The sequence below is a fragment of the Sturnira hondurensis genome, unplaced genomic scaffold, assembly GCF_014824575.4.
Source record: "Sturnira hondurensis isolate 20B ecotype Veracruz unplaced genomic scaffold, ASM1482457v3 Scaffold0000880, whole genome shotgun sequence".
In the NCBI taxonomy this organism is placed as follows: Eukaryota; Metazoa; Chordata; class Mammalia; order Chiroptera; family Phyllostomidae; genus Sturnira; species Sturnira hondurensis.
In genome coordinates, this window is record NW_028073511.1 from 6,801,294 (window position 1) to 6,820,854 (window position 19,561).

Sequence of the window (19,561 nt, forward strand, 5' to 3'; positions counted from 1 at the left end):
CTGACTGGGAATTGAACCTCGATCGTGTGGTTCGCAGGCCCGCGCTCAATCCATTGAGCTACACCAGCCAGGGCTCGACTAATATTCTTAATCCATTTAATTGTACATTTTTAAGCACCTGCTAGAGCTACGGTAATGAACAGAGAAGAAAATATACTCTTAGGGCTTGCATTTTAACAGTGGGAATAATAAATCCAGAGCACCTTAAAACACTCCATTAAATTCAATAATCATTTAGTAAATACTTTTTCTATGCCAGGTTCTGTGTTTGGCACTGCAGATACAAAGAGAAAAACGATTCTATCTGCTCTATGCCAAGTGTACCTGGGTAATGAAAGTGTTAACAAATAAATTTACTTCTGTTTGGTAATTTCTCTTTCTACTAGTAAGCTTCAAGTTACATTGACCGACTGAATTTCCAATTAAAGGGATGAGCACAATCCCTATGCAACTGTCAAAAGAGGTGCCTGTTTCTTTGCTGGTGCCGATTATTAGTTCCCTACCACAAGGGCTGTGTTTCTGTGTTTCTTGTAACTTTGCTTGAAAATTGCCTTAGACTCTCCATGTAAAGGTGCTCACCTATATAGTAAGATAGACACATAATGCTGTGCTAGAACCACACCGTATTTATTCAAGCTCACTGGGACTGGTTGAAGCTACTCTAGATTTGTGCTAGGCCCTGGTGACTCCAAAGTCGTTTTCCCTGGGGACACCTAAACCGCAGCGTGAACATTAACTAGAAAAAAAGTGGGCGTGGCAGTAGGCGGGGATTAGGCAATAGCCAGGGCCTTTCTGGAACTTATTTTGTTTTAGGTCCCCTGAAGGGCACTCAGCCCTAGGATGATATGAAAGGGGCCTGGGAGAAGAGGGGAACGAATCTCTTAATTCCAGTTGGACTCCACCAGGGCAGCTGTAGCCAGGTACCTGAACCTAACCAATCGGAAAGGGAGTTACATTTTAGGCGGCTCCCGCATCCAATCGGAGGACTCGTCTCAGACTCCACCGCTCGCGGCGTCCCGCCGGCTCCAAGCCTGTTCCGCTGTCGCCCGCGGGGCAGCTGCGCACTTTCTGAAGCGTCCCCAGCTGCGCAGATTCCCGGAGGTTGGGGCTGTCAACCGAGGTACGGGCGCCCGTTATTGCGCAGGCGCCTCTGGAGGAGCTGCGCCTCGACCCGGTCCCTTCAAGTCTCCCACGCCCCCTGGATACGCGAGCGCCGCGTTAAGCGAGCGCGGGTTGAGCGCCCTGGAAAGAGAAGGAGGCGGCGGCGGCGGCGGCGGCGGGTGAGTGCGAGCCAACCGTGCGCGAAGTTCTGGAAGGAAATGCCCACCCCGTGTCAGTCCACTAGGGGCTTTAAAAGTACAGGTGGTGAGAAACAGCCCCTTCCTCCCTCTCACGACTGTGTCCCCAACCCCCGCCACCACGCCCTGGGACTCTGGGCGACGTCCGCACAAGGACCTGGCGGGCACGGACGTAGCCGGCGGAGGCGCAGGAGTGGGCACCGTGGGTAGCGGAACAGCAGTTTGGCAGGTGGGTTTGGGCCGGGGAAGGCTGTGACCTCTAGGGTGGAGAGGGGGAGGTTGGCCGGAGGCCGGCGGGCGGACCGCGGTGGGCGCAGGTGAAGGCGGGCCGGAGGCGGGCGTTCGATTCTGCAGAAATGTTGTCAAAGGCGTCGACCTGCCTCTGAGTGTTCGATTAGAGGTTACGGGAATTCTATAATCCCATTTAAAAACGAATTTCCTACAAAGCCGGACGATAAAAGTAATACCTGAAGTGCGTTTTTATAGGCCTGAGAACTGTTCGTTGAGCACTTTACTGACGACGCTGCCCTCCTGGGCCATCAGCCCTGTGCTGTGACCGCAAGCCGTCACCCAGCGAGGGTCGCAGGCGCGGCTGACGCCGGAGGCTTTTGCTGAATCACTGGGTCCTTTGGTGGACCGGAGCTTGAGACGTTGCCAAGTACAATGCTATGTAGGAAGTCGGCTAATCATTTTAATAGTTTGAGTTTCTTTTCTTTCCTCTTTTTCCATAGGTTGTTCCAGGAACTTTAATATACATAAAATATCTCTTCCTTCCCTTTAAACCAGCTGCAAAGTATTTGGGAGAAATTTTGATGAAAACACAAGGAGTGTATGGGGAATATTCTATTATGTAGAAAGTAACATAACTGTAGCTGTTTTGAAGATAATCGATGGACAATTTTCTGTGCTCTGGAACACTGGAGAATCCTGAAAAAGACTGAGAAAGTCTTCTAGAGAGTAGTTAATGTTTTTCTCTTTGTATAAGAAGATAATAACTAATAATCATTTAAAGGAAACCATCTATGTTATTTGTGTGCATAGACTTTAAAGCCATATGAATTTCATTACAAATAGTATTTGTGAAGTGCTTAGAATAAAGCTTTTGTATAGTGGAGCTGATGGCATACTGATGGTGACAAATATCTTTTACCACATCCTGTAACAGTTAGACTCTCCCAGCTTCACATGGGCCAAGAGTGCCAGTGAGAGTTGCCTGACATGCATTCCATCCAGGTATAAAAGTTATCCCAGGCCAGGCAGAGTGTGTTTTGTCTTGAAGAAGACAAAGTTGAAGACTGAAGTACCCACTGCTGGGTACTGTTGGGGATATTTGGATGTAGTCTGGCTGAGTCTGCTTTCTTTTCCCTTCAGTTTTGTTTGTTTGTTTTGGTTTTTTGTTTTAAAAAATTACAGAATGTCTCTCAATGTTTTCTAATATAACAATTAGTTATTTTTATATCTAGAAAACTATTTGAGAGCTCACTGGTGTTTTGTTTATATTTTAACACTCCCTGTTAGAGTGAAACAGTATGCGGCCGATATAGGCACAGGCACTGCTAATGAAAGATGTCCTGGCAGGAAAAGTTCTGTTAATGGTTTGGAGATTATTACTAGACTTGTAAACTTGTTGAGGACATGAAATTTGTAAGGTCACAATAAAGTTACTCATTGTCTTCTGAGCTTGGGCAACCACTCACCTTCAGCTTCATCATATGTAAACCAGTATTAGACTGAATTATTTCTAGTTATTTTATAGTTTCACACTAATGTCACCAGCCTGTCATAGCGTAGACTTTTTTGCAACATAACAGCTTGTAACTAGAATAGATAAAAGGAAACAAAATTTGATGGTCTGTTCTAGAACACTTTATGCACCCCCATTTTACACGCAAGGAAACTGAAGATGGCAAAAGTTAGATCTGCCTAAGACTGCACATTTGCTAAGCATGGACTCAAATTCTAGGATCCTTATGGTTTCAGAGCCTATATTCTTTCCACATTGTCTGTGCTTCTAGTCCTGGGGACAAGCACTGGGGCACCTGGATCCTAGCGGTGTATTAAGGGATTGCTAGCCTCAGGGTAAACAGCTCGTGCACATTGAGCCTCTTTTTCACTCAAGATTTGGGGAAGAAAGATTATGATTCACATGTATTTTATGAGAGAGAGGGGTGGATGCTGGTTTTTGTTTATTGTTTTGCATATGGGGAGTGGTGTAAAATATTTTCACATTAAAACACCCAAGTCTGTATTATGAATTACAAATTTCACATCATTTTTGAGGTAAAATGAGACTTCAGAGGTGTTTTCTATTTTGTGGCAGGGCATTTTCAGATGCTCTTAAGATTACAATTTCATTTTCTTATACTCTTTATATATGCCATTGTTTTCTTGAGCTATAATTCACATACTATCCAATTCACTCATTTAAAGTGTAAAATATTACAGAATTGTGCAATATCACCGCAACCAATTTGAGAACATTTTTATCACTCAAAAAGAAACCTACCCATTGGCATTGATCTTTCATTTCGCCCCAACCCTTGGCTTGAGGCAGCTACGAATGTACTTTACATTTCTATGGTTTTGTCTATTCTAGGCATGTTATCTAGATGGAATTACAATAAGTAATCTTATAAGTGATTAAACAATAAGTGATCTTTTGTGACTGCCTTCTTTCATTTAGCAAGGTTTTAAGGTTTAGCCAAGTTGTAACATATATTAGTACTTCATTCCTTTTTATTTCCAAGTAATATTCCATTATGTGATATACCACATTTTATTTATCCATTTATCACTCGATGGGCATTTGAGTTGTTACTGCTTCTTGGCTCTTAGGAATAATGCTGCTGTGAGTATTTGTGTACAAGTTTTAGTGTGGACATAATGTTTTAATTTCTCTTGGGCATGTGCCTAGTATAGAATCACTAGGTCATGTGATAACTGCTTACGAGGGTTTCCCCCTGGAGCGTGCTGCTCCAGAGTTTCTGCAGGGCCTCCAGGGATGGCAGCTAAATGACATGCCTTCCAGTCTTGCCATTCCCTAGCCCAAGACATCACTGGTCCACCATGGTGTGATTTCTTGCCAGGCTGGGGCCTCGTGTTTTCTCAGTATGACACTCTAGGAAGCCAGGGGTGGTAACTGGACTTGGAGCTGGGAGGAATGGAACCTGTTTACTCTCCCTGCTCTGGGGAGATCCTGGTGTGAGAGGCACCCTGCCGCGTTCCACAACTGCTCTGTCACTCCCCTGGGTAAGCTGTGCTTGGACTGCAGGATGCTGGGCTGGGGTGGGGATGCTCAAACACTAAGATGGAGAGACCTGAGAGTGAGGCCAGCAAGGTAGGGGGCATCTAAGTGGTTGTACCATTTTAGATTTTTACTAGGAGTTTATAAAAGTTCCAGTTTCTCTTTATTCTTCCCAACATGTGTTATTATCTTTTTTATTATTATTGTTATGTTATTATAGTTGTCCCAATTTTTCCCCTTTGCCCTCCTCCACCCAACCCACCCGCTACTCCCACAGTCGATCCCCACACCATTATCCATGGGTCATTCACACATGTTCTTTGACTCGTCCCTTCCCCTTCTTTCCACCATTATCCCTCATCCCCCTCCCCTCTGACAGTTGTCAGTCTGTTCTGTGTTTCCATGTCTTTGGTTCTATTTTGCTCATTAGTTTATTTTGTTCATTAAATTCCTCTTATATGTGAGATCATATGGTATTTGTCTTTCACCAACTGTCTTATTTCACTTAGCATAACAGTCTCCAGTTCCAGCCACGCTGTCACAAAAAGTTACACAGAGTCTTTTTATTTTATTTTTTATTTTTAGAGGGGAAAGGAAGTAGAGAGGGAGAGAAATATCAATGTATGGTTGCCTCTCGTGCATCCCCTGCTGGGAACCAGGAACTGCCCTGCAACCCAGGCACGTGCCCTGACTGGGAATCACACCGCAGTCATCTGGTTCACAGGCCTGCGCTCAGTCCACTGAGCTACACCAGCCAGGGCACACAAAGTCTTAATACAGCACCAAAAACACAAATTACAAAAAAATTAACTTCATTGAAATTAAATACTCTTGTGTTGTAGAGGATACCATGAAGAAAAAAGACAATCTACAGAATGGAAGAAAATATTTGCAAATCATGTATCTGATAAGGAATTTGTGTCTGGAATATATAAAAAACTGTAACAATTTAATAATAAAAAGTCAAATAAGTCAATTAAAATATGAGGAAGGAATTCTAAAACACATTTCTCCAAAGATATACAGATGGCAAATAAGCATATGAAAAGATGTTCAACATAATTAGTCATCAGGGAAATGCAAATTAAAACCACAATGAGATAGCACTTCACACCCACTATGATGTCCTTGTGTCCACATACAGCTGTTGTAGGTCACCTGTAGGTCACTTAGATAAATGATTATTGTCTTTACATGTTTTTATAATTCGTTTCAGACAGATTGTGGCAGTGAAGTATGATAAATGGAAATTAAGGTCAGCAGTTATTTCTTTAACTATTTTATAGTAATTTGCATGTAGGTTGGGCCTGGGTAATGAAGGGGCCTGAATGTCAGGCTAACATCTTGGGACACTTTGAACATTTGTTTTTAAATTAGGGGAGCGTCATGAACAGAGCTATGCCGAGAAAGATCCCTGTAAGTTGGGAGCAGATGCTGGGTGAGAAAGGGGAAGGCGATTGAGGCAGGAAGGTCAGTTAAGAGGCAGAAGTGTCCCAGACAGGAAACAGTGAGGACTTTAAGAAGTAGGGCAGCAGCGGGGATGGAAAAGAATGGATAGCTTTTAAAAAATGTAGGTTCCTGGCTTTGACTCTAGACTGATTGAATCACAATTTTATAGTTGTGGAGACAAGACAGCTGTACTTTTAGCAAGGTCCACTCAGTGATTTGTGTGTCTACCGTTGTACAGTGATTTTCAACTGCTGTGCCACAAAAATGTTTAAAACATGCCATATCTGACCTTTTAGTCAGGGGCACTGACCTCTTTTCCCTTAATTGTCTAATAAAAAACAATAACAGCCAACACAACAATAGCCATCTTATGTGAATGAATAAAAATCATACCTATTTTTGTGAGATTGGGGAAAATATAATATATTTTTGGTGTCCTGCAGAATTTTAATAATTAGTATATATAACACGAGATGAGAAAGGTTGAAAATCACTGTTGTAATAGATATGAAGATAGAGTTGACTAGGCTGACAACCTATGGTATACCCAGGACGTCTCTGTCTGACTCAGAGAATGGTGAGCTGTTTTAAGATGTTAGGGAACTCAGGAAAGGGAGCAGGCTTGGAGGTGCAGAGAATGTATTCAGTTTGCCATAAATCAGATTTGACCTGGTAGATTAGCTTGTGCAGTGGGATTGGTTGGGAAAGTAGAACGGTGACTCAGGGCAAGAGTTGGGGCGTTAAATAAAGAATTTTTAAAATAGATTTATGAGTATCTCTAAGATACTGTGCCATTTCTTTTCTGGTTTAGTCTACTCTGGTAGTGGGCACAGATAAAAGTATTTTGGTGTGGAGAAGTAGCTATACTCTGGGAGAAACCAGGGAATCTGTTCAATCTAAGCTTTCATGGAGACCTGTGTATCCTCCAAAGAAGTTCTAAAATCTCTGGAACATAGGACAGCAGTCTGCCTGACATTGCTGTCTGATCCCAGTTGTAACTGTCCAAGAAAAGAGATGAGTTGTATATAAATACAAGGTCAGGGGGCATCAAATCCTGAATTAAAAGGGAAGTACTACTATCTACATTCTTTTTTTAAATTTAATTATTGTTCAAGTACAGTTTTCTGTTTTTTACTCCCATCCCAGCCCACCTTCCCAGTGCTCCGCACCTCCTTCCCATTTCCACCCCCTTAGTTGTTGTCCATGTGTCCTTTATACTAGTTCCTCTAAATCCTTCCCCTTTTTCCCCTGAAATTCCGTCCCCTCTCCCCTCTAGTCACTGTCCCCCTGTTCTCTATTTCAATGTCTTTGTTTTTATTTTGCTTGCTTGTTTGTTTTGTTGCTAGCTTCCTGTTAAAGGTGAGATCATACAGTATTTGTCTTTCACCACCTGGCTTATTTCACTTAGCATAATGCTTTCCAGTTCCATCCATGCTGTTGCAAAGGGTAGGAGCTCCTTTCTTTCTGCTGCATAGAATTCCATTGTGTAAATGTACCATAGTTTTTTGATCCATTCATTTACTGACAGGCACCTAGGTTGCTTCCAGCTCTTGGCTATTATAAATTGCTGCTGTGAACATTGGGATGCAGAGGTTCTTTTGGATTGGTGTTTCAGGGTTCTTAGGATATAATCCGAGCAGTGGAATTGCTGGGTCAAAAGGCAGGTCCATTTTTAGTTTTCTGAGAAAATTCCATGCTGTTTTCCATAATGGTTGTACCAGACTGCAATCCCATCAACAGTGGATTAGGGTCCCCTTTTCCCCACCACCGCTCCAGCACTTGTTATTTGTTGCTTTGTTTATGGTGGCCATTCTAACTGGTGTAAGGTGGTATCTCATTGTGGTTTGAATTTGCATCTCTCTGATAGCTAGTGATATTGAGCATCTTTTCATGTGTCTCTGGATCTTCTGTATGTCCTCCTTGGAGAAGTGTCTGTTCAAGTCCTTTGCGCACTTTTTAATTGGGTTGCTTGTGTTCTTACAGTGGAGTTGTGTAAGTTCTTTGTATATTTTGGAGATTAAACTCTTGTCTGAGGTATCATTGGCAAATATGCTTTCCCATACAGTTGGTTCTTTTTTAATTTTAATACTGCTTTCTTTAGCCGTGAAAAAGCTTTTAATTTTGATGAGATCCCATTTGTTTATTCTTTCCTTTATGTCCCTTGCTCCAGGTGACATATCAATAAAAAAGGTGCTGTCTGAAATATCTGAGATTTTCTTGCCAATGTTCTCCTCTAGGACTTTAATGGTGTCACATCTTATATTTAAGTCTTTTATCCACCTTGAATTTATTTTGGTGTATGTTGTAAGTTGGTCCTTGAGTTTCATTTTTTTGCATGTAGCTGTCCAGTTCTCCCAATACCATTTGTTGAAGAGGCAATTATTACTCCATTTTATGTTGCTGTTCCCTTTGTTGAATTAAATTAATTGGCTGTAGAGATTTAGGTTTATTTCTGGGTTCTCTGTTCTGTTCCATTGGTCTGTGTGCCTTTTTTTAATGCCAGTACCATGCTGTTTTTGATTACAGTGGCCTTGTAATACAGTTTGATATCAGGTATTGTGATCCCTCCAACTTTGTTCTTCTTTGTGAAAATTGCAGCTGCTATTTGGGGTCGTTTATGGTTCCATATAAATTTTTGAAGTGTTTTTTCTATGTCTGTGAAGTGTGTCATTGGTACTTTAATATGTATTGCATTGAATCTGTAAATTGCTTTGGGTAGTATGGACATTTTGATGGTGTTAATTCTTCCAATCCATGAACATGGTATATCTGCATTCTTTTTTAAAAAAGATTTTTATTCATTTTTTTAGGCAGAGGGGAATGGAGGGAGAAAGAAAGGGAGAGAAACACCAGTGCGGGGGTGCCTCTCACACACCCTCACTGGGGATCTGGCTTGCAACCCAGGCGTGTGCCCTGACTGGGAATCAAACTGGTGACCCTTTGGTTCACAGGCCAACACTCAATCCACTGAGCCACACCAGTCAGGGCTGCTATCTAGATTCTTAATAGCTGAAATTGCTGAGATGTGTGACATTGCTGAAAAGTCTGGGCAAAGTATGTCTCTTATATTTAGAATTGTAACTGTTTTCTTTGGAGAGGTGGTTTTTGTTATTCTATACTGGTTTTGGTTTCTTGGATGGCAGTAGCAACAGGTGATCCATGCACCACACTCAGAAGACAACCCATCTCAGGCTAACACGCTAGAGATTTTCCAGGCCTGGCTGGTGTGGCTCAGTGGATTGAATGCTGGCCTGTGAACCCAAGAGTCACTGGTTTGATTCCCAGTCGGGGCACATGCCTGGGTTGCAGGCAAGGTTCCCTGTAGGGGGTGAGTGAGAGGCAACTTCATATTCTTGTTTCTCTCCCTTTCTCCTTCTCTTCCCAAAATAAGTAAATAAAATCCTTAAAAAAAATACTAGAGATTTTCTAGACCCAAAGATCTTCACAAACACTATTCTGTGTGCCTTTGATCTTCAAAATCTTAATTTCCTGCTTTTTAGAGGGTCACAGCTTTAATCAGTAAGTATTTGAATGACTACATACACATATGGGTAGCATGTTTGAAAAAAAAAGATCTCTGCCTTCAAGTAATTGCAGACTAGTTGGGAGAAAAAAAACAACACTCAATAAATGACTTGTGAACTTAATCTTCCTTTTAGCTCAGGGCTATTTATGCCTGGGACCTCCAGGGGCATGTCCCCATGGCCATACCTCAAGTCTTCTTACATTGACATAATGAATTCATTCACCTCACTCTGACCACAGCCCACATCCTAGCAATTTTCCCTGAAAGGTACTTTTAAAGCACTGGTTCTTTGACTTCGTCAGAACCTATAGTCCAAAAACCTCTCTACTTGCAACTATATTAATTTCAGTTTAAGTGCTGCTGCCCAAATCTCATTCTTTAGATTAATATAAACTTCAGCTTCCTTCATCATACTTCAGTTTCAGGCAGAATCAGAAGCCCCAGGTGTGTCCAGCTGCCTGTTTTGTTCATGCCTGAGCCAGGGAATTGCTAGAGAAAACCAGTCAACAGTGTCACTATAAAAATTCATGGCACCTGCTCTCAACATTGACCACAAATCCTACTGTTTCCTTGTACTCTCTCCCATTGTCCACATTGGCCATTTCTTTGTATTCCTCAAACCTCCAACCCTTGTACTATCCTACTCCCTCTCAGTGAATGACCCTACCTTTTGTAACTCAGAGAGATTGCCACTCCCTTCTGCCAGCTCTCAAACCTGTTAGTTCACCACCCTTCACTGCTCCTGCATTGTTATGATGGAAGAGGTATCCTGCCAACCTACAGTGAGGCATTCTACCTAAATCACATACCCTTTTTATCTTAGCACCCAAAGAAGGGAGAGTTTGAAGGCAGCAGGATTTATTAGGGAAAGCTGTTTGTAACTCATAGATTGTTAAAAAAGAATGAAAAATCAGGGTGAGCTCTGAGTCTGGGTTATTAAATAGAACAATGTCTAAGAGGGATGTGGTAATGCAATTCATTTCAACAACTGTTGGATTTCTTCAGAAGTTACTGTGGCATCCAAGTCCCTGTAGGCTTTATCTGTCAGTCAGCCTCATGTGACTATTGGGTAGGTACAGATTGAGGTGGCACCTTTCTCTCATATAATTTGTATATATATTTCTTACTCCTTTTGTATGCGAATATTTTCAACAAGAACTGGTGGTGAGCCAGCGCGGTAGAATTTCTACCACCTTCATTAGCCATTAAGCTAGAAAAATGATCTCCCTCCTTGGAACTTCTGAAAGCTCAGCATTATTTCCACTTTGTGAAAAAAGATAATTTTTGTTTATCTGTTTTCATTAAGCTTTTAGGATAATTTCTAAATGTCTAACTGCAGACAAGCAAGGTTGCCAAACACAAGTATTATATGGAGTATAGGAATGGCTCATTTCCCCTTCAGAACATGAAGGCTGGGGCAGGGCGTATGTAAGTAGGAAACTGGACAAGTAAAGGCAATTTTTAGTTTTTCCAATTTCAGCCTCATTCAGTTGTCTTGCAGTAAATGATTTTATTTAACTTTTAAGTGGATATAGGTAAAGCTGGTATAGAAAAAGTTTGTAAATGCTGATTCTCTTCTCTTGATGGTTAAAGTTTTGAAACCTAATCCAAATCAAATAGTGTTACTACTTATGCATTTTGTTTTTATGTTTTAGGAACCCTGACTGCTCTCCTTCAACACATTCAATATGAAGTTATTAGGAATATTTTTATTTTCGGGACTTGTGACGGCGTGTAGAGGTAACTCTTCCTATAGTTCGCCACCAAAGTTACTATTGGTGTCCTTCGATGGCTTCAGAGCTGACTACCTACAGAACTATGAATTTCCTCATCTTCAGAATTTTATCAAAGAAGGTGTCTTGGTAGAGCATGTTAAAAATGTTTTCATCACAAAAACATTTCCAAACCACTACAGTATTGTGACAGGCTTGTATGAAGAAAGCCATGGCATTGTAGCTAATTCCATGTATGATGTAATCACAAAGAAACATTTTTCTGACTTTAACGACAGGGACCCTTTTTGGTGGAATGAGGCAGTACCTATTTGGGTGACCAATGAGCTTCAGGAAAACAGATCAAGTGCTGCCGCTATGTGGCCTGGTACTGATGTACCCATTCACAATACTACACCTTCTTATTACATGAATTATAGCTCCTCAGTGTCGTTTCTGGAGAGACTGAATAATATTACCATGTGGCTGAACAATTCAAATCCACCAGTTACTTTTGCAACACTCTATTGGGAAGAACCAGATGCAAGTGGACATAAATACGGACCTGAAGATAGAGGAAACATGAGCAGAGTGTTGAAAGAAATAGATGACTTTATTGGTGAGTTAGTCCACAGACTCAAGGTGTTAGGACTGTGGGAAAATCTTAATGTGATCATTACAAGTGACCATGGGATGACCCAGTGTTCTAAGGACAGACTGATAAAGTTGGATCTCTGCATCGATCGCTCAGACTACACTCTCATAGATTTGTCTCCAGTTGCTGCAATACTTCCCAAAAGAAGTAAGTAAACTTTTAACCCAGGGATATTCTAATGGGGCAATAGTTTGAGAAGCAAGAATGAAGCTCTGGCTTGTGCAGTTCAGGACCATATATTCTTACACTTAATCAAAGTGGGATTTTACATTTTTCCTCTACAAGTTTTTAAGCAATTAGCTAAAGGTTTAGGTTCAAAATGATTATTGCTTTGCTTTTTGATATCTTATAATTATTCATATAAACAAAGACAGTTTTACCCTTAAAAACACCTTGAATTTTTGTGTGAGATATACCTTTTGTTTACTGATCTTCAAATTAGTGATCGTTGGTAATATGTAATTAGTTAATATTTACTTAGGAAGCTAGTAGATGTGAGAATTGTCCTCTTTGTATAAAAAGTCCATCAGGAATAATAACAAAATGAAAAAAAGCTCTGTGAGTATTTTGAAGAAAGTGTGTGTGTGCCTGCCCACACTCTCACATCGTTATTATTGCTGTGTTGTATATAAGAATTAAAGGTGATTCAGTCGGTGATATTGTTCAGTATTTTTTCCAGTTATTCTAGGTAGAAGTACCTTTTCCTTATCAATCAACCATGACTTTTTTTTTTACTATTTCCTTTTACTTCAGATAGAACAGAGGTTTATAACAAACTAAAAAACTGTAGCTCTCACATGAATGTTTATCTCAAAGAAGACATTCCTGCAAGGTTTCATTACCAACATAATGATCGAATTCAGCCTATTATTTTGGTTGCTGATGAAGGCTGGTCGATTGTGCTAAATAAATCATCGTTAAAATGTAAGTATTAATGTAAGATATTTCTCTCGTGTCCTAGGAATAAATCATACATTAACATTGTTCATTTAACAAAGAACTTTGATTTGGAGATGTTGACACAGTGTAATTAGTTCAGTTTTCAACTAGACAATTGTGAGGTCTTCATTCAGTTTTCAGGTTTTTATTTCATAGCTATTCAGAGTAACCACAATTTCACCCGTACATTAGAAGGTTGGGTGACTTTAAGGGTGAAGGTATAGTTCTACTTTCTTACCAAAACTGCAGTTACTTTCAGTAACTTTCAAGATTGCTTCTCTTGATTTGTAAGGCAATGAAAGAGAAGTAAGAAAATAAAGAAATAAAACTAAAGAACAAAGTAAACAGAGAGATACTAGTTCAAATTTCTCTTTATTTTTTTTATGTTAAAAAAATTTGTCCAAGTAACCCTAAGTCATTCCCTAATGATGAAACCATTTGCCTGAATGCAGCTGTTTAGAACATAGGGCAAGAATGAGAAAGTAAATAAAAATCTACCGGGTAAACAAAACAGAGGTATCAAAATCTTTTCTAAAACTGAGGAAATGTATAGGGGAGAGTTATAGGTCTTCCCTGAAACAAATTTATTTACTGTTACATTCAATTTGAATACTTTTTTTAAAATCTGATTTTGTAGTTGATGGCAGGGATCAGAAAACTTTCTGTAAAAAGCCAGATAATAAATACATATTTTAGACTTTGTGGCCCATCTTGCCTCTGTCTCAACAACTCAGGTTTGCCTTTAGAGTGGGAAAGCAGCCATAGACAGTATGTGTAGTAAATTGACATGAAGCGTTCCAGTGAAATTCTGTTTACAAAAGTAGACGGAAGGCTGCGTTTGGCAGGAAACTATCATCTGCAGATCCGATCTACAGCAATTCAAAAGCATCAGGCAGGAATAAGACTAAGGGTCAATGAGATTACATATTATTTATATTTATTCATGTTCCCATTGTTGAAAACTTAGAAAATACAGAAAAGTTTAGAAAAGAGAACAAAAATTATCCATAATTCCTTAGTACAGAGGTGCAGACAAATATCAATTGTGGGAGTTTTTCCCCTTCTAATCTTTTTTTTCTATTACATATACTTGAATTGAGGTCATAATATCTACATATGTATAGTATTATATTCTACTTTTTATTATATTGGTCATATGTATTTTCCTTATGAAATATTTTAAATATACAATTAAAAAATAATAAAACAACCACTGGACTTCACTCAGTCCCTGCACTTCATGTGAAAGCAGGAGCTTATTAAATGCAAGTGATGTACATTAAAAGACAATATTTGTTAAAGCTAAAATTTGAAAATCTGGTATTGGAGTTATATTAGGGACCATCACATTTGGGCTGGAGTCATCTGGCTAGACTTCACATTCAGTAGTACAGGAATCCTGTCTGTGACATTGGCAATTACCAGGCCCTCTGGGTGCCGAGTGTTCATTAACTGTCAATAAATCAGTACTGTATTCTTATCACAGGAGCAATTGACATAGGTAAGTCTGCAGGTTTATGGTACTTCTTCACTGGTTTTAACTCATTCCTGCTCTCCCTAGTTATTCAGGACTTTCAGCTGGACCACTCTTATTATCACTGGTGCTATTTATAGTGGGCTTTGGTAAACACTGCTGGAGATTAACAGCTGAAATAAGTGGGTCTAGGACTGAAAAATAAATACATAAGATTGAGAAATAGTTTTAAAGCCTGAGACCACGACCAATTGGGGAAAGGCGTGTGTGTATAAAAAAGGGACATAGCTAAGTTGGAAAGAATAGAAAATTTTATTTCTGGCCCCTGACTGGTCCAACTAATCAGAATTCTAATGGATGGGAATTACACTGGCAAAACTAGTATTATACACTTTTAAAGCAACTTATTTTGTTATAGAAACATTAATCTTATTTACTAACAGCATTTTGTTCTCTTTCAGTAGGTGACCATGGTTATGATAATTCATTGCCTAGTATGCATCCATTTCTGGCTGCCCACGGTCCTGCATTTCACAAAGGCTACAAACACAGCACAGTTGACAGCGTGGATATTTATCCAATGATGTGCCACATCCTGGGATTAAAACCACATCCCAATAATGGAACCTTCGGTCACACTAAGTGTTTGTTGGTTGACCAGTGGTGCATTAAACTCCCAGAAGCCATTGGGATTGTTATTGGTGCCCTCTTGATCTTAACCACGCTAACATGCCTCTTCATAATCACGCAGAACAGACTGTCTGTACCACGGCCATTTTCCCGACTTCAGCTGCAAGAAGATGATGATGATCCTTTAATTGAGTAATATGTGCCGGGGCTTATACAGAGTGTCTTTGCTTAGTCCGAACACCAAGGATATACCCAAGGTATTAGAACTATGAAAAAGTATACTTGGAAAGACAAAGAATTTATACCAACCACGCTAAAATTCTTTTGTTTTCTTTGTGCCTTCTTTTGGTGCATTAGCTACTACCAAAACAAACAAACAAAAACCAACCAACCAAACAAAAAAAACACCCAACCCAAAACCTGACCATAGCAAAAATTATTAGTAAGTCATTAACACTATTTCTCCAATTAGAAACATTTTTAAAGAAAAAATACTGCCTTTTTTTTCAATGAAAACTTGACACATTTTTAGATGAAAATATACTAAAATTTAGTAGTCATGCTTTTCTATTAAATTTTTGTATTAAATCAAAAATGGGATCTTGTAATTAGAGGAATTTTTGTGTCAGGGAGGAAAAGTTTCCTATATATTTATATTTACCTTCAATAGAGTTTGTATCCCAAGTAAACCCTTGAGTTAGGAAATTCTGTGTGATAGTTAATAAAATCAGTTAACCAGGCAGAAAAGATTAAGCATGTGAAAATATTATTTTAAGAGTAGCTATTTTAAAAAACTAACAAAGACAATGTGATACAAGGCCTCTGTCTTCACCTTTGTGTCTTTGTTAAGACCCTTAAGCTGTTGAAATCTCAGAAGTTTTATCTTTTGAAGACTATTGCTAATAAGAAATTAAGAAACATAGAGAAAAGTGAATTTCTCTGTGCTTAATGCCTTGGTGTAAGTTATTTGTATGTGTGCACAAGCGTGTTAGCCTGTATGGGAGTGCAGACTTGATGTGACTTATACAGAAGGCGCTCAGAGATGGACTGGGCCACAGGTAGGCCTCCACGTTCCCGTGTTCTCCACAGAACACGGCTGTCAGGAAAGGTTGTGTTTGCAGTCTGTACTTGTCTACCTTCTTCCAACTCACAAGTTAAAACCACAATTTTTAAAATTCACTCATACTTGTTACCATCTTTAACTTTCTCATGTTGATTATTATAATCAGAGGTATCTTAGTGCTACAGGAAAATTTGAGACCTGATTACAGATCTCGTTTTGATTGGTCAGAATAAGAAAGAGAGGTTTTTCTGTTAACCTTTGGGACTTTTATACCTTACTCTCTAGACAGTAGAGTAGTTATATTTAAAATGGAATTTAGTATCTTTTGCTCTTTTACATTATTCTTATATTAAGTGGTAGAATAAACTCTCAACACTGCCTAACATTTCCTAGTTTGAGTGCAAGTTGGTACCTTTTAATAATCGAAATTAATATGAAGAAATAGTTGTGGCAGACTAGATTGTATCTATCAGAGGAAAAATTGGGTTAAAGAACAATTCATTAGGATCTGAGGCAAGGTATTGTGTGATCTTTAAAGTTTTGACAGTATAAAATAAACTAGGCAATTTTTTGGCAAATACAAAAATAATCTACAGTATATATGGAGCCCAGTTAAATATTGATTATCTGTGATGATTAAGAACAATGGTGCTAATCAAGTATATAATTTACCCTATTTGGTCTCGGCTAATTTCCTGGTCCTGGTATTTAGTGCCTATAGTATTTGGGATTCTGGAGAAGCATTTCCACATCCTGCATAAATAGTTCATGCTGTTATTCATCATAAATTAACTGTATTAACAACAGCTTAGTAAATAAATGAAATAAAACCAGTAGGGCTAATTATGCTTTTTTACAAATTTTATTTCTGATGTTTTTTTCTCCTCACATAAAAGTTATCCTAAAGGTTAATAGTTGATCTGAATGAAATAATAGAAATTTTCTTCTCTACTTCAATTACCTGTAAAAAACAACAACAAAGAATAGAACAGTCACTTATAAAGCCATGGACATTGTAAAAAATAGTAGCAGGTTATTTTACACTCTTTGAATAGAGTTTGGTCCTTGGAATCATGTGAGTTTTAGTGTCTGTATTAGCTTGATTGGTGGTTATGACTTCCAGAGATCTGTACGTGGCATATCGGGTAGAGTTTATCCAGGACAGAATAGGAAGGGATGCCCTGTATGTGTCTTAACCTTGAACAAAAGACACTTACCTATTTGTCTTGCCTTTCATTCTTACAATACTAACTTTAAAACTGTAAGTCTATATGTGTGTATACACACACACACATACATATATATGTATATACACATGGGGCAAGAATGGAATTTATTTATCAAAGAGATGTTTATATATTGTTACACTGAATTTTGTGTTAACTCATTTGTATAAAGCATTATCACTGTAAAAGCCAGTGACCCTTTAATGCACTGAGAAAATCTTTTAGTAAAACTGGCCTTTTACATTAAGGTGTTGGTATATTTTGTTAAATAATTGACAAATATGCTGCTATGTTTTCTGGATGGTAGAAAGTATTTGGCTGTTTATGACATTTAACTGCTTAAGACAACAATACACAAAAGTAGTAAGAATACTTTTTATTAAGTGTTTTTTACCAATTCAATGAGTGAATTCAGAATAAGTACATTTACTTATAAAACAAGGACAGTTCTTATGCTTTCATTAATGTGCAAGTTGTTCCGGTAATTATTTCAATGCTTAAAATAGGCTTTGTGTTGTTCCATTAAGTTTGGTCTAAGAATTTATAGATACATTTTTGGATTAAAATGCCTTCTAATTGTTCTTGGGTTTCTCCTTCTTTAGCACATATCTGGTAAGCTTTAAAGGTGATTCCATTTAATTTCATTTATTTGGAGGGTTTTACTTCATTGTGAATATATAAAGCTACAAATGAAGGACAAAGATGAGTTAGAAATAGTCTATTTATTGTCAATTCTTAAACTAGTGTGTAAATAAAATGACATGAGTGTGCTTTAAAAAATTTGTATGTAGTGCCTTAAAGTTAAAATAAAACATTTTGATTATTTTGTTTGAATTCATAGTTCATGACTTTATGATTTTAAAATTTATCTGAATAAAATCTGTTAAAACATTTTACTGTAATACTAAATATGGGGTGTGACATCATTGGTAATGTTTTTAATTTGTCAGCTTGCATTATATACATACTGTGACAGATTTTGACGTGACTTGGTAATACTACAAAAGTCCACATAAGCAGTCACTACTGATTTTTTTAACCAGGATTAAATGTATAACATTTAAAACAATGTATGAATATATGATCCAACATAAGTACATTATTGGAAAGAAAGCCAACATAAATTTTGCAGAGCTTCAGAACTATAATTTACTGGATTATAGTAGAAAGGAAGAAGTTTGAAAAAGCGGATGAGAAAACACTAGGGTTAAGCAGGGGTATAGTATTTAAATTTTGCTTTGTACATAGCTGTAAGTATTTCATGTCTAAATGAGTGTCAGTTCAACAAAGTTTCCTCTGGTAGAGCAGTGACTAATTCATTTCCTGTTCTTACACTCCACAAACACTGCTGGGAACTTTGGGAAGAACAATAAAAGGCACTTCCTTTACTCTGGAAGAGTTGGGTAGCTTTTCAAAAGTGGTAAAACAAATTACTTCACTTTCATTGCCAGAGGTGGTGGAAAGGATCAATAGAAATTAACCCCAAAATAATTCTAGACAACTCCACAATAAAAATACACATTTTTATAAAAGGGTTCCATGTAGGTCAGACCCAGACACCATAGTATTGATTTATACATTGTTTGAATTGGCCACTGAGGAGAGAATATTTTTTAAGATTTTATAACATTTATGTGAGAGAAAAATTGATCAGTCACTTCTCACCCTCAACTGGGGACCGAGCCCACAACCCAGGCATGTGCCCTGACGGTAATTGGACTGGAGATCTTTTTCTTTGTGGGATGATGCCCAACCAAGAGGCACACCAGTCAGGGAAGAGAGTGATAGAATTTTTACACAACATTTCTGTGAGTGTGAGTGTGTTTGTGTGTGTGTAAAGACATGTAGGGGTTGTGTTTCCAGTAAAATGATAGAGTATGTTGTTCAAACCAACCCTCTTGCTGAGGTCTAGAAATCTGGACAAAATATAACAGATCTGTGCTATGGTGTGAGGAATTACCATGACAGTGAAGAATCAAGAGGCCAGGATTCTGAAGAGGGAAGAAATCTGTAAAAGTGAGTTCCTAGTGTACTCTGAATTCTGGAAGAGGCAACTGAGAGCCTGAAAAGTCAGTCAACAAGGGGGTTTTGAGGGGAAACAAGAAGAGAAATCAATGTAAAAAAGATGAAGAGAGCCCTGGCTGGTGTAGCTCAGTGGATTGAGCGCGGGCCTGCGAACCAGACGATTGCGGTTCGATTCCCAGTCAGGGCACATGCTTGGGTTGCAGGCCAATTTCCGGCAGGGGTCAGTTCCCTGCAGGGGATGCACCAGAAGCAACCATACATTGATGTTTCCTTCCTCTCACCTTCCCTTCCCCTCTAAAGATAAATAAATAAAATATTAA

At 38.8% G+C, this 19,561-nt stretch overlaps 1 protein-coding gene across 4 annotated transcripts; it reads left to right on the plus strand.

The window, feature by feature from the left end:
• The first annotated feature begins 1,031 nt into the window (after window positions 1-1,031).
• ENPP4 (ectonucleotide pyrophosphatase/phosphodiesterase 4) lies at window positions 1,032-18,047 on the plus strand. Of its 4 annotated transcripts, none has more exons than XM_037054218.1 (4): window positions 1,032-1,120; window positions 11,173-12,031; window positions 12,638-12,808; window positions 14,759-15,123. In XM_037054218.1, exons 2-4 carry the CDS (start codon window positions 11,206-11,208, stop codon window positions 15,121-15,123), a joined length of 1,362 nt encoding a protein of 453 aa, XP_036910113.1. In that variant the 5' UTR covers window positions 1,032-1,120; window positions 11,173-11,205. The 4 variants fall into 4 exon arrangements, with proteins under 4 accessions (XP_036910113.1, XP_036910096.1, XP_036910086.1 ...); XM_037054201.1 differs by lacking the exon at window positions 1,032-1,120 and adding an exon at window positions 1,206-1,280; XM_037054191.1 differs by lacking the exon at window positions 1,032-1,120 and adding an exon at window positions 1,423-1,527.
• The last annotated feature ends 1,514 nt before the right edge of the window (window positions 18,048-19,561 follow it).

Coding starts and splice junctions, on each gene's coding strand:
- ENPP4 (XM_037054218.1), top strand. CDS start 11,206: ATGAAGTTATTAGGAATATTTTTATTTTCGGGACTTGTGACGGCGTGT. Junction 12,032..12,637: donor TGCAATACTTCCCAAAAGAA/GTAAGTAAACTT, acceptor CTTTTACTTCAG/ATAGAACAGAGGTTTATAAC. Junction 12,809..14,758: donor AAATAAATCATCGTTAAAAT/GTAAGTATTAAT, acceptor GTTCTCTTTCAG/TAGGTGACCATGGTTATGAT.